Raw genomic sequence first — 13,360 nt, forward strand, 5'->3', positions numbered from 1 at the left:
TACAACTTCTGTGTTTACTAGAAAAACCTAGATGAGGTTACATAACATCATAGGATGGTTTGAGCTGGAAGGGATGGAAAACACCCCCTAGTTCCAACCCTCTGCCCTGGGCAGGGACATACTCCCCTAGAGCAGGTTGTTCAAAGCCTATAACAGCCTGTTCAGCCTGGCCTCAATCACTTCCAGGGATGGGGTATCCACAAGTTTTGGGTGAAACCTCCTCCAGTGCCTCACCAGCCTCACAGTGAAGATTTTTTTTTTAATACCTTATCATGATCACTGATGTTGCAGTTTGAGCTGTTCAAGTCAATCCACACAAGAGGTGTTTCACAGCAGCTATTAGTGAACACATAACAGTGCACATTTATAATGCACATATATGGGAAATTTTATATTTCATTAAGTTGCCATAGCTCTGATTGACATATTGGAGTACAAAACAAAGGACCATCTTAAAAAAAGTCTCCACCTTCCTGTCTCCTAAGTTTCTCCTCCCTGGAAGCAGACACACATTTCAAACCTGCTCCTATGTCATTATGCCCAAGAGTGTTTTCCAGTAGTCATCTCCTGCTTTAATAGAACTGACTTTGTGAAGGCAAACAGGAAACAAGCAAGATGGTGAAACATCTTCTCCCACTGAGGTAAAAGTGAATGTAAATGCTCTCAAGACAAGAGGAACCTGCTAGGGCATCCTGACACCACAGCTGCCTTAACATACTGCCATTAGCTGTAGCCAGGAGAAGTACCCTCCTTCAAATGGAGAAAGTCATGGCTGCAAGAAGAAAATTGAATGAGTTGTCCTCTAGTGAATATTCTTCCTATCTTTTTTCAGGTTTCTTGTGAGTTCTAAAGATAAAAATTTATTATAGCTTGTCTTTAACCCACACCATAATAATTGTTTAAATCTTGCTTAGCTTCTCCACTGAAACTGCTTGTAAATAATTAAAACAGGTTCACTTTCATACCATCAACCTTATTTTGAAACTGAGCACGATGAGTGTGAAGAATACTGAGAAATCCAAGCCAAGCCTTAAAAGCATTCTAAATGACTGAAGTCACTATTTAGTCTAACTTTCCTTTTTGAAAGTAGGAGTGCCAGTTGGCATCTTCTGTAGTGTGTGTTCTCTTCATACCTTTGTATGACTCAATTACCAGTAACTAAAATAATCACAGAGCTGCTCCCCAGCACAATGCATGGTCAGTGTCCTAACTTTAAAATGTGTCCACACAAGCAGATAACCATGAGGGACTTTTCTCCCACATGGAAACATACAAGAGTGGCAGGATGGACAACAGTGTTTTCTAGGAAAAAAATAATAGCCAATTCTTCAGAAAAAGCAGTCTTAAACTCAAGTCTTTATGCTGCTGTTCCTTTTCCAAAGGTATTTCCCCTGAAAAACACCTCTGAAGCATTGCTGAGGGTATAAGAGGCACAGAATGGTAGCAATGGTACTTTCCTCTACCTGTAACTTAAATACTTACGTTATGCATATTCTTGAGACTGAGATGTGGAAAAGCCTGTCAGGGAGAACAACAGACTGGAATCATTCCCGGCTCCACTCCCATTCCAGTGAGAGCCAATTTGGGTGATTCAGTCCAGACTCTCTCTATTGATGTCCAAGAGATGTTTGACACCCCAACAACTGTAGCATTTCCATGCCTTCCTCAGGCTGTATATTCTGGTGCTTTCCTAGCTGTTCTGGTTTGCCAGCTTTCAGCCAAAGCCTCATTTGTCTCCTTTGCGTCAGCTCGGCTGCTTCTGTTCCTCAGCATCTTTCTGTTCTGAGTTTATCCACTGGTACTACATTCCCTTTTACTTTGAATAAAAACCAAACATTTACAAAAAGGTTGCCCTATAACAGAACTGCACAAAGCAATGGAACTTTGATGATCCTTTTCTTGCCCTTGTCTAGACTCTCCACTTCATCAACTTCTTCCTTCAAGTGCAATGCTCCAAAGAGAAAATAGTTTTACCAATGGTGAGTGAAAAAGGATTGCTTCATATATTTCATAGGATGTAGCATACACTAAAAATCCCATATTGTGGCTGCCTTTATTTTTGGAATAGTGTGATCCTGACTTAGCAACTAACTCTCAGCATTCCTGCAGAACTGCCTGTAACTAGCTCTTCCCTGGCCTCTACCTGTGGAACCTCTCACTCATGTACAGCACCTTACAATAGTTCTTTGGAGAAGGAAAAAAACAAACCCAAGTAAACAAGTACATTTAATTTTGCACATAAAGAATATAAAACTAAGTCATAATTTAAAAAGCCACTTCTGTTTCATATAAAAAGCCAATTATTTCAAGTTGTACAGATCAAGGGGAACAGCATCACAGCCTAATGAGGAAAAAATTCTATCCATAATTGAGACAGCTAGGAACAAGTTGTTACATACAAATATACGTATCAGTACCATACTTAATATACTTCAGAAAAACTTAATTTATCCGAATAGCTGCAGCCCATTTTGCTTTCTCAATCTCATTGTTTCCTAATGTTACTTTGTAGAGTCCTTTGTAACCTGGCTATGTTGGCATCCAAGGCTGCTAAGCTATTTTTAAAGTCCTCTTCATCTCGAGAAGTAAATGTTGAGAAGGAAGAGGCACTCCAGTCAGACCTCCCTGAGAAATCATCAAATGAAATGCAACTAAAATCAACTGCTTCACTGCCTGTTTTCTCAGAAATCCCTGTTGGAAATGGCATAGATGCACAAGGGTATGTATCAGGCTGAGGCTGGTCTGGTTTATCCATGAAATCTTTTGCAGCCACACTTGGAATGCCTCTTGATCTCACTTGGACTTTGTCTCCTTCTGGCTTCGCTTTATCCCCTGTAACTTCAAGTGTGTTTTCCAAAGTCTTTTTCACACTGTGCCCACCATTTAATTTATCCAATAGAGTTGGATCCTCACATCCATACTGCTGCACAGAGCTTGGGAGCTCACAGTGGTAATCCAGCCTCTGACAAGCCCCTCTGCTCTGGGAGAGCACACTTCTTCCAGAGACTGGCTGCTGTTTCTTAGAGGCACTGCTAGTCAGTGGAATGTAAATTGTCTCATCCACCTTGGTTTGGTCATCTAGTAAAGTTCCAGAATCACTCCCTGTTTCTGCATCTTGCTTCAATGGAGCTGGTGGTCCTCTGGGAGCTGATGTCCATTCCTCTGTGAACGTACTGTTAATTTTACTTCCTTCAGCAGCAAACTTTTCATAGGACAGATTGTGCATTTCTACTTCTCCAATTTTATTTGAGAATTGAAGATCCTTATCTATCAAAATATGATCCATTTCTAATGTTTTAAGGTAAGTCATTACTGAAGCACTCCCAGGAAACAGCTCAGGTTCCATCTGCTTTTCATGGTCTTCCAAAAGAGACTTTGAGAGAGATTTTTCAGGTTTGGGTCTAACATTGTCCCCTGTGAGGTCAGACAGAAGCTTGGCCATGCTGCCCTGCAAGGCTCTGTTTAGGGTAAAATCAACCAAACAGATTCAAAATCAGTCACTAAAAAAAAAAAATACTTTAAAACTTTTCTATGGAACCAAAACATTAGATTTATTAGGCTGTAGCAAAGTTGCAATGCACTTTCTAGATATTGCTATAAAATGCAGTTACAAATGTGAACCAATTCCAAGTTTTTTGAATTCTTCTTCAGCTCACTGTGGCTAACTAAAATAGCATAAGCCAGTAAAGTTCTCCAGATTATTCCTGAGGTACCTGCTTTGAGCAGCACAAGATGAAATAAATCAATGGCAAGAAACTGTTACAAAGCAGATAGAAGCAGTTACCAAAATTGCTAAGAAACGTTTTCTGAATTAGTCTTCCCATTGCATCTAAATAAAAAAACAAAATAACAGAAATAATTCTTCTAACTTACTGCTCCGTCCATCAAAAGAATGAAGGTTTAGAAGTTTGTTTCTAGCATATACACACACACACACAATGTGACATCATTCTACCACCACCTGGTGGTCAGCACAGCAGTCACAGAAGTACCAAAAAATTCTACTGAAGAATTTGAAAGGTCTATTCAAAATATTCTGCTGTTCCAGCCAGTTCCAACTATAAACATGGCAGACAACAGGTTTGTTTCCTCTGCACAACATATCCAAAGCAATTGTATGTACACACCACTATGCATCTGCATAAATCTATTTATATCTCCCAGCTTGCCACTACTTTCAGCATAAAAGAGCAAGACAAAATAAATTCAAAGCAATAGTTCTTACTGGCAAATCAGCTATTAGGAGTCAAGACTTCACATAAATTATGGCAGATAGGATTTTACCACAGAACTCAAGTCACAGAATATGACAACTCTGTTTTTTAAAAAAATGAGTGCAGCATTTTAACAAAACAAACTGTGAAGAGAAATTTTAGCTTATGTTATCTCCCACTGCCATGATACTAAGACTACAATAATCCACAGGATGAAAAAAAACCACCAAAACCCCAGGGAATAAGAAAGAAGAAAGACTTTTTTAAAAAGAAAAATGTCAGGAGACCAAAAAAAATGCTTAGCCAATAGTACCTGGTTAATTCCCTCAGTCTTTTAACTTCTGCATCACGCTGACGTAACGTTATGCCCAAAATCTTATTTTCTTTCTCCGAAGCTTCCAGCTTAAACTGAAGGCTCTTCACAGTTCCTAATGTCTCCTCCACTTCTGAAATGCCAACAAGAACTTACATAATTATTTCTTTAAACTTCTAAAATGCTAAACAAAGAATAACCAAATTGAAAACACGCACCAATCTTGAGCTTGGTGGAATGAATGTCATATTGCTGTTTGTTCTCTAGCAATTCTTCTTCTTTATCTTGAATACCTTTTGCAAGATGTTTATTTTCTTCTTTCTGACATTCTATTATTTTCAGTAGTTCTTCATTTTTAGCCTGCAGTGAATCAAGGCCTTTCTGTGACTCTTTCAATTGACTCTGGAGCATCATATTCAAGGACTGCAAAGAAATCACTGCCAAAAGTAAAACATAAAATGTTTAAGTGTTTTGTGTGGTAGCGTGAATTTCTAAACCAAACTAAGTTTTTAAATAATCTTGATAATAAGAATTTTGGTTACAGATAGAAGGCTTGTTTGTTTTTTTGTTTTTTTTTTCCCCCAGCAAGATAAAGCTCAAGCTTTCTTCTTCATTATTTCATCAGTCATCTTCATTTTAAGAGGGACATAAGGAAAAATAAACTGCTTGGCAGCTGAAGAGCCAAACAGTCCATGTAAATGCAGTTGCAGGATTAGACCAAATTAGTTCAGCTATTACTAAGGGCCACGATACATACAGACATATGAAACTACAGATATATATACATAAAAATAGTATCTATTGTAATAAAGATTTAACAAATATGCCCCTATAAAGCAACATTATTGGTACTTTACATTCATAGCTGCAGCTGTGTCCAGATGTCTTCTCACTGCTTTCTTGTTCCCTAAGTTGCTGGTTTAATATTCTTAGTCTCCTAAATATGAATTGTGAAAAAGCACAAATTCAGAAATATTACAATACACTTAAAAGGACTGCAATTTGAATTAGTTTGGTGATAAGTTGCTTTTGAGAATTAGATGTGAGGGAATATTTCAGAAATATAAAGAAGTTTTAATAACATATTTTTCTTACATTCCGGTACTTATTCAACACAAAAGACCCTTTTCAAGTATCTGGTAAGTACCTGGTGTATAACCCTCTTCTGAAGTAAATGCTACTCAGTTATGTGAGAACCCCCTGAAATGAGAGACACTTTTGCATTTGAGAATAAACTACAAAAAGAGTATGAGCATGCTAACTACCTTGATAGTGCAGTTTTCAGAGTGATGCATTGACCCCACCCAGTCAAATGCCCCATCATGAGGTAACTGATACTACTAAAATACCAAAGTCATGCTATGTGTTAATTATTGCTTTCTAAAGTATATAGCCTTACCAACACACTTTCTAATTCATAAATATTGCACAGACAAGAGGGGAAGAGCCTTAACAAGGGCCATTGAAACCAGACAGTCAGAGATGCTCCAGGTGCACCTGCAGTGAGCACAGGCTCACTGAGCAGTTCTCACCTGCGCAGCTGTGCGTTCTCACTGCGCAGAGGCTGCAAAGCCAGAGCTATTTCAGCCTGGATGTTCGTACTTCCCACCACAGCTGGGAGCAATGATACGGAGCCTTCGATTTCACTCATCAACCTCAGCATTTCTGAGTCGCCTGCAAGGAGCCAGGGGGAAGAGAGACTTCATAAACCTATAAATCTATAGCATAACTCATGTTTTACATGTGATTAAGCAATCTGCAAAGTGGTTTGGTAGTGATTTAGTGGTATCTGTGGTTCCCACTCCCCCAAGCAAATATAATCTTTAACTATATTTATTTAAAATTGTTAAGCTTGAGTAAGAAAACTACGTTTTACATCCTCAATAAAACACAACCCACCATCTTTCCAACCAGCCTTGGTGGGACTGCTATTGCAATCTGTCCATACCAGGACCCTCCTCAGGGGAAAGCTCTGTATATGGAATAACAAAAACCTTTATCTTGCTGTCATGATAAAATTAAAATATTACAAAATAATTTAATACTTATCCAGAATGAATCCTGAAGGTTTTACAGTTGTGAAAAAACACAGATGTCATATATCATCTAACACATACAACTTCCAAACACTAAAGTGCTCATTTCTTTCATCGAGCTCTTACATTATTGTATGTAATAACTCTACTGCACAATTAAAGCATCCTTACCTTGATCTGTTACCAGTGCTCTGAGCTCACCCATAAGATACTTTACAGTCCTAACTTTATGGGCTGTTTCTTCTGGACTTTCTTTTCTAGATTTTAGAATCTTCTTCACATAACTTGTCTTACAGCTTGTCTCTTTCACTGGAGACATGTCAAGTACACTCAATTCATCTTCTTCACTGACAGTGTCCTCACTGTGCTCTTCAGGAGTATCCTCCTCTGTGTCACATGAGCCATCATGTTTTTCTGGACAGTGATGATGGCCCCTCTGTTCAGTTCTGCCATTCAGCATTTCATGGGATTGTAGCAGGGCTTGTATGCACCGTATCAAATCTGCTTCTTTTACCTGCTGCTCTTGGCTTGGGGCCATCTCTTTGGCAGAAGATGTTGGCATCAGTGCAGGCACTGAAGGGGTTGATGCTCCTGGTGCTGTACAAGGGATCACACCAGTAAGAGCAGTTCCAGACTGTATTTGTGCAACAGCAGCAGCAGAAACCACTGGGGAAACCACAGATCCTCCCATCACTGGCACACATTCATTGGCACCGTCTACAGGAACACCCTGCATAAAAGGTATTCTAATTAAGCAAAAAGTTAACATGATTTTTAAATCTTTAGGAGAAGAAACCTCCCAAACAGTACCACCCTTGTCTGACTCAATGTAGACTTGTTCATTCTTTGCTAATTATACGAACAACACAAATTAATAATAGAGTAGTTTTCCTTTATCATAAGGAGCACTTAAGATGTAAATCTGATTTGGATTACCTTTATCTTAAATGCTATTGACAACATTAAAGCACAATCCTTTTACAACTGCTCTGTAATGAAAAAACCTGGGCAGTTTTTTAAATTCAAGTAGAACAGGAAAGAAAAGAAATAGAAAGGACAACACTATAATCTTTCAGTATTTTAAATAGATGAATTTTTTAAAAGTCAAGGTCATCACTAGCTATACATGGATTACCAGCAGATGGAAGGCAAAAACTACAGTCTTACAGATTCAAGGTGGCTTCAAGCTCTTTGCCACATTTCCTGAGGTGGCAGCTAGTATTCTCCACCACCTCTATTCTATACCCTGAAATACACAGGCATTTTCACATGTGGCTCTAAGATAAAACAGTATGTCTGAAGAAATAATTGCCTTGATCATTGGCAGGGAAAGCTCCATATGATCTATGAGTGCTTCTATCAGGAGTTGCTTAATGAGCCTAGTGTGTATTACTGAGAATGAAATTAACAGTAATCAATAATTTCCTGCACTTTCCATGTTTGCTGTCCAGTACAGAATTCCCCAGGCAGAAGAAAACAGCCACTTGAAATGCTTCTAATTTCAACTTTTGGTGTCTACATAAAATGGGTTCTGAATAGAAGTGTTTTTTCTGTGCATCACTACAGTCTGAAATACACAATTTTTTAAAAGGAAGATTATTAGGAAAAGTGACAGAAGGAAATGTATAAATAAATAGGCAGTGCTAATTCAATGTTTATTGATAGTGAGAATCAAACTTTTACTTACTGACTCAGTGGATACAGGATTAGCTGAATGCTGCAGGGACAGTGCTGATGAGGAGGTAGGTAACTGATAATTCAAAGCTGTAACATTTTGGCACCCTAAAAGAATACAACACTCATAGATCAGGGCAATGTGGGCAAAACTCATGCAGTTAAACAACTCTATATTAATAATTCTACTAACCCTGGTTTAAGGTAGGAGGAGTTACAGTAGGAACTTCATTAGTCTTCTCTGGGGACTGGCCAGTTATCAGAGACATCTGAGTTTGCACATGCTCATACAGATTCTGATACACCCCAGGAGAGTGTTCACTGCAAGGCACATGAATTGATTGAACCATTTGATTCTGTGCTGCACTGGAAGGTTCCTTCTCAGTAGAAGGTGTGATAGATGAGGCAACTTTTCTATTTGATATTGGCACTGCAGAAAAGGAAAGAACAAGTAACTCCTGCTGAAGTTGCCTGTCTTCTTGATCTACACAAACCATGGCAGATTCTGGCAGGCTCCCTTGAAAACTGAAACAAGGATCCTATGGCGCAGGATACCAGTCAGATTTTGATTCACCAGCAAATGAATCCATCAATTTTTTTCTTCCAGACAGAGCACCCTAAACCATCTGGACAGGCAGCTGTTCTTGAAGGAAGCACAGGCACTTAATGCTACAGAAAGCCAGCTCTAAAACGCAATTTTTAAAATCTCTGCTTAGGTATAATTAAAACTGTAATTTTACAGTGTTGGGAAGATTATCAGCTACAGGCTCACTTCCTACAATTCCCAGTGGGCATTCTGCTACACACCTGTCTACAGGCTCCACTGACCTACTAGATTAGAAATTGCACAGAAGAAACCAGAGTGCAGAGAGGCAGAAATGATAATAGATGAAATATTTCCCTGGGAGCAACTCAGCTGACAGCACCCCATCTACCTTTCTATTCAGTGCTTTGGCCACTAATCCATTTGAGGTCTGGTCATTTCTAGTCCCACTTCCCTGTTTCCACAAATCCTTCTTTGAGAAAAGCCTGGCTGGACACTGAACTTCAGACCAGTTTCTAGCTGTGGATCCTAAACTGAGACCAAGAGCTGCAATGCTTCCCTGTCCAAGAGAAATAAGGAAAGGTTATCATTCCTCTCCACACTTCCTACAAGATAAAGCTGATGATGTTGATACTTGTAAACACACTCAACTTTCTTCCTTGTATCTGAAGTTCAACCACTTGTGAATTTCAGTAATTGTTTAGGAAACATTTAAGGTTTCTAAAAGGAAATAATACATACTTTTGTGGATCCAACCCAGGATCAACCTGTAACAAATGGCAACAATTATTTGAAGCCTTGCTGAATCTCACTAAGTTGAGGAGTCTTTCAAGGTTGCTTGAAGGAAAAAGAAATCAAGCCTAAGAAAGTCCACTTACCAATTTCTTTTTGAACAGGGGCAGGAGTAATGATTCTTTTTAACCCTTTCTTCATGGAATTATTTCCTTTAGTTAGCAAAGGCTTGGAAGTAAATTTAAAGGTAGTTGTTTTCCCAGGTCGTTTATGGACAGTCTCCCTTCCTGGTATTCGTTGAAAGAAAAAGGAGTCAACAAAACAAATCAAGACAGCATTACAAAACCTAAAAAATGTAACCTGTCTTTTCAATAGTACAACCTGTAGCTTCCTTTTGTAAGATATTCTTCAGTAAAGCTGCACAACGGTCAAGTCCATTATGAATAGCATCAACCTGCACAAAGAGCACTGCAGTCAGTAAATGTTACTGTAAACAGTACACTGTTTTCTTTCAGTAAACCAAAATGCTGTTTTAGAGGTGAGCATAACCCAATCTGTCACGTGACAAAGAACAACTCATAACCAAAAAAATGTAAAATTGCCCATGCATTACTTTGCAATTACATGGAACCTTGCAAACACACAGATTCTGCAAAATAAATAAATTGTGCTGTTGCACCCATTTCCATTTGCTCAATTTTACATTAATTACATGTATACTTTTTATTCTTATTTCTATGTACATTTAAACAATTTCTATGTACATTTAAACAGCCTACCTGTATTTTGAAGACAGCTAGCTCAGGACTACACAAAACCAGTACTGCAGCACTGACTCCATGATACTCTTTCTTTCCAGCAAAAAAACCTAACAAAGACAGCTGCTCTTCTGAGAGCCTCAGCTCTTGTCCATAAGCAGCCTATGTGTGTCTGTAAAATGTATCCTGTGCCTTGAGGAGATCTGTCAGAGCCAAACTCACTGCACACAAAGCCCATTTGCTCCTATCTACAAGATGCAGTACAGACACTCTTGCTTGTCTTGCAGGACCAATTTCAGGTTCAGATGCAAATTAATCAGGATCTAAATTAATCTGGCTTTTTTCTGTTACTCAAGGTATTCCAATTTCCCTTCTCTTTAGACAACAGGGATGACTGTGTTAAAGAGCCATTTAATTACCTGATTGTCAGATTCAGTGGAACAGAATTCTACATCAGAATGACATCCTTTCCTTAAGCCAAACCTGAAAAATGAAACACACTGTTTGTACAACCTACCCAATGGAAAACAAAATTTAAAAAAAAACAACAAAAAACCCCAAACCTAATTCAATAATTGCAAGCAAGTTAATCTAATCATAAAACAACATAACTTTCTTTCTGAAAACTCTGCATGGCTGCAACAAACATTTTAATCAAATAGTAACAATTTACTTTAAAGAAGAATTCAGTCTCCACTCAACAGTCTTACATACAGCTAGTAATTACATAAATTCACTCTTCTAAGAATAAAATATGAAGAGTGAAATCTGCATTTTTATACGCAAAATTTCTATTCAGTTTGTGCCTGTCTGTTCAAGGACTGCTTAGAACCTTTCAGTTCAAAATGCTTTATATATACACAAAACAATTTTTTGTTCAGTTGTGACGTATGACAAGTATAAGGCTCCCAAATGCTCACACATACACTCAATTTAAAACAGTATTAGTGAATAAGGTCTTACTGATTTCTTCCATCTGTTAGTTTAGCTGCTCCTGACAGCCTTCCAGAAGACAGAGCCTGTTGAATACAGAAATACACTTTGATTTTCACAAAGTATTTTCACAACACTTGAAGACTACTATTGCCCACCAAGAACTTTTGCCAAAGTGGATCAGTTCAAGGGAAGTTACAGCTCTCAAGCCAAGAGGACAACTGCTGCCAGCAGTCTGAAACTTGTGGGTTTCACTTCACAAAACATGCCTTGACAGCAGGATGCTTTGGTAATTTCCACAGCATTAGACAGACACAGCCACTCAAGGATTCTCCAAGAACTGATGTACAAATGTGTTTCAAGTGGAAACCACGCTTGATAAATACAAACTTGAGCTGTGGGGACTTCAAGAATCATCTATGGCCAGAGCACACTGCACAGAAACACAATCATAGAATCACAGCTTGGGTGAGGCAGGAAGGGACCACAGCGGCTCAAGCAGGGCCATCCCAGAGCACATGGCACAGGTCTGCATCCTGAGCTGTTCCTGAGTATCGCCAGTGAGGGAGACTCCACACCTTCTATGGACAACCTGTTCTTCCTCATCTTCAGATGGAACTTTCTGTGTATCGGTTTCTGCCCATTGTCTCTTGTCCTATTGCTGGCTCCATCCTCCGACACCTCCCTTTGTCCATCCTTACACATCGCTAATGTGCGCTCTCAGTCATGTCCTCTCGAGGCTGAACCTTCACAGCCTTTCCTCGAAAGGAAGAGGCTCCCAGAGGCTCCAGACCACACCGATCCTTGTTACTCGCCGCTGGAGCCGCTCTAGGAGCTCCCCGACTCTCGGGCAGAGACACGGGCCCAGAACCGCACACAGCGCCTCAGGACCACCGCCAGGTGCCTGCGGTGCAAGCCGGGCCTGGCCTCGGAAGGCCTGACCTCGAGCAGCAGTCGTTACGCGGACGGCAGAGGGGATGCCCCGACGGCCCCTCACCCCCCACCTGCCCCCCGAGCACACCCGGGCTCTAGGGAGGGGGCCCCGAACGAGGACCGAACCCCGCCCGCTCCCCTCGGCCCTCACGCACCTTGCGGGGCCGCGCTGCCCCCGGAGCGGCCATGGCCCCGGCCCGGCCCCGCCCGCGCCGGCCAATTACCAGCCGGTCCGTGCGCGAGGGGGCGTGGCTAACGGCCCCGCCTCGCGGCGCGCCGGCGGCCGCGGGCGCGGGAAGGGGAAGGAGATGTGCTGGGCGGTGCGGCCGGGGATTGGCGGAGAGCGGGCGGGGAGGAGCCAATGGGAAGCGAGAGGGGGAACGGGCGGAGCTAGGGCGGGCCGCGAGGGGGCGCTGCTCGTCCCACACCCCCTCTCCCTGAGGGAGCGCCCCTCCGGAGCCGGCAGCTGCCCTGTGGCTGCCCTCCGGCTGTGACGCTGCTCGGTTCTCTAGGGAATCTTTGGGACGAGCAGTCCCTGCGGGACGGGACAGGGGCTCCGTACATTCATAAAAGAAGTGGAAAATAATGCCCTGCAGGTGAGTGGTCACGGAGTCACAGAATCAATCAGGTTGGAAAAGATCTCCCTGCTCATTGAGTCCAGCCTGTGTCTAAACCACCACCATGTCAGACAGAACCTGGCATTCGGTGGCACCTCCAATCTTTCTTGAACACTTCCAAGGTCTGCTACTTTACCACATGCCTGGGCAGCCCATTCCAATGTCTAACCGCCCTTTCAGTGACGAAATTCCTCCTCGTGTCCAGCCTCCTGAATCTCCCTAGGCGCAGCTCGATGCTCTGTGCTTGTCTTGCCTTGCCTGTGTAGCCGTGGGTACGCCAAGGTAACACAGGCTGGCACGGGAAGGGAGCTGCTGGACCGTGGTGTTCAGAATCCATCGGTTCTTGGTTCTGCACGCTGGCTCCCGGCTTGTTAAGCCTTCTGTGGAGCTCCCGGAGAACCTGCTGTGCACGGTTCAGTGAGGGTGGTGCCTCAAGCTCCAAACACATGCTGTGTATCACTGGCATATCGGTATTCTGCGTTTCCTCACTTTTATCAGCTGAATAAATATACCTTGTGAACACACAGAACTGGAAGCAATTACGTTTACTCAGGGTGAAAATGTGGTTGCATTACTATCCTATTACTGTAGCAGAAGTGTTTATAA

The 13,360-nt window shown here is 41.4% G+C and overlaps 1 protein-coding gene across 1 annotated transcript; it reads right to left on the minus strand.

The window, feature by feature from the left end:
* Positions 1-2,209: 2,209 nt before the first annotated feature.
* On the minus strand, positions 2,210-12,328 carry CCDC14 (coiled-coil domain containing 14). Its single transcript, XM_062498249.1, has 13 exons — positions 12,293-12,328; positions 11,235-11,290; positions 10,691-10,754; positions 9,895-9,967; positions 9,660-9,800; positions 8,431-8,667; positions 8,251-8,345; positions 6,735-7,293; positions 6,060-6,201; positions 5,385-5,464; positions 4,746-4,964; positions 4,528-4,660; positions 2,210-3,458 (listed from the first exon to the last, which is right to left on the minus strand). Exons 1-13 carry the CDS (start codon positions 12,323-12,325, stop codon positions 2,486-2,488), a joined length of 2,805 nt encoding a protein of 934 aa, XP_062354233.1. The 5' UTR covers positions 12,326-12,328; the 3' UTR covers positions 2,210-2,485.
* Between the last annotated feature and the right edge of the window lie 1,032 nt (positions 12,329-13,360).

Source organism: Cinclus cinclus, chromosome 9 (genome assembly GCF_963662255.1).
Source record: "Cinclus cinclus chromosome 9, bCinCin1.1, whole genome shotgun sequence".
In the NCBI taxonomy this organism is placed as follows: domain Eukaryota; kingdom Metazoa; phylum Chordata; class Aves; order Passeriformes; family Cinclidae; genus Cinclus; species Cinclus cinclus.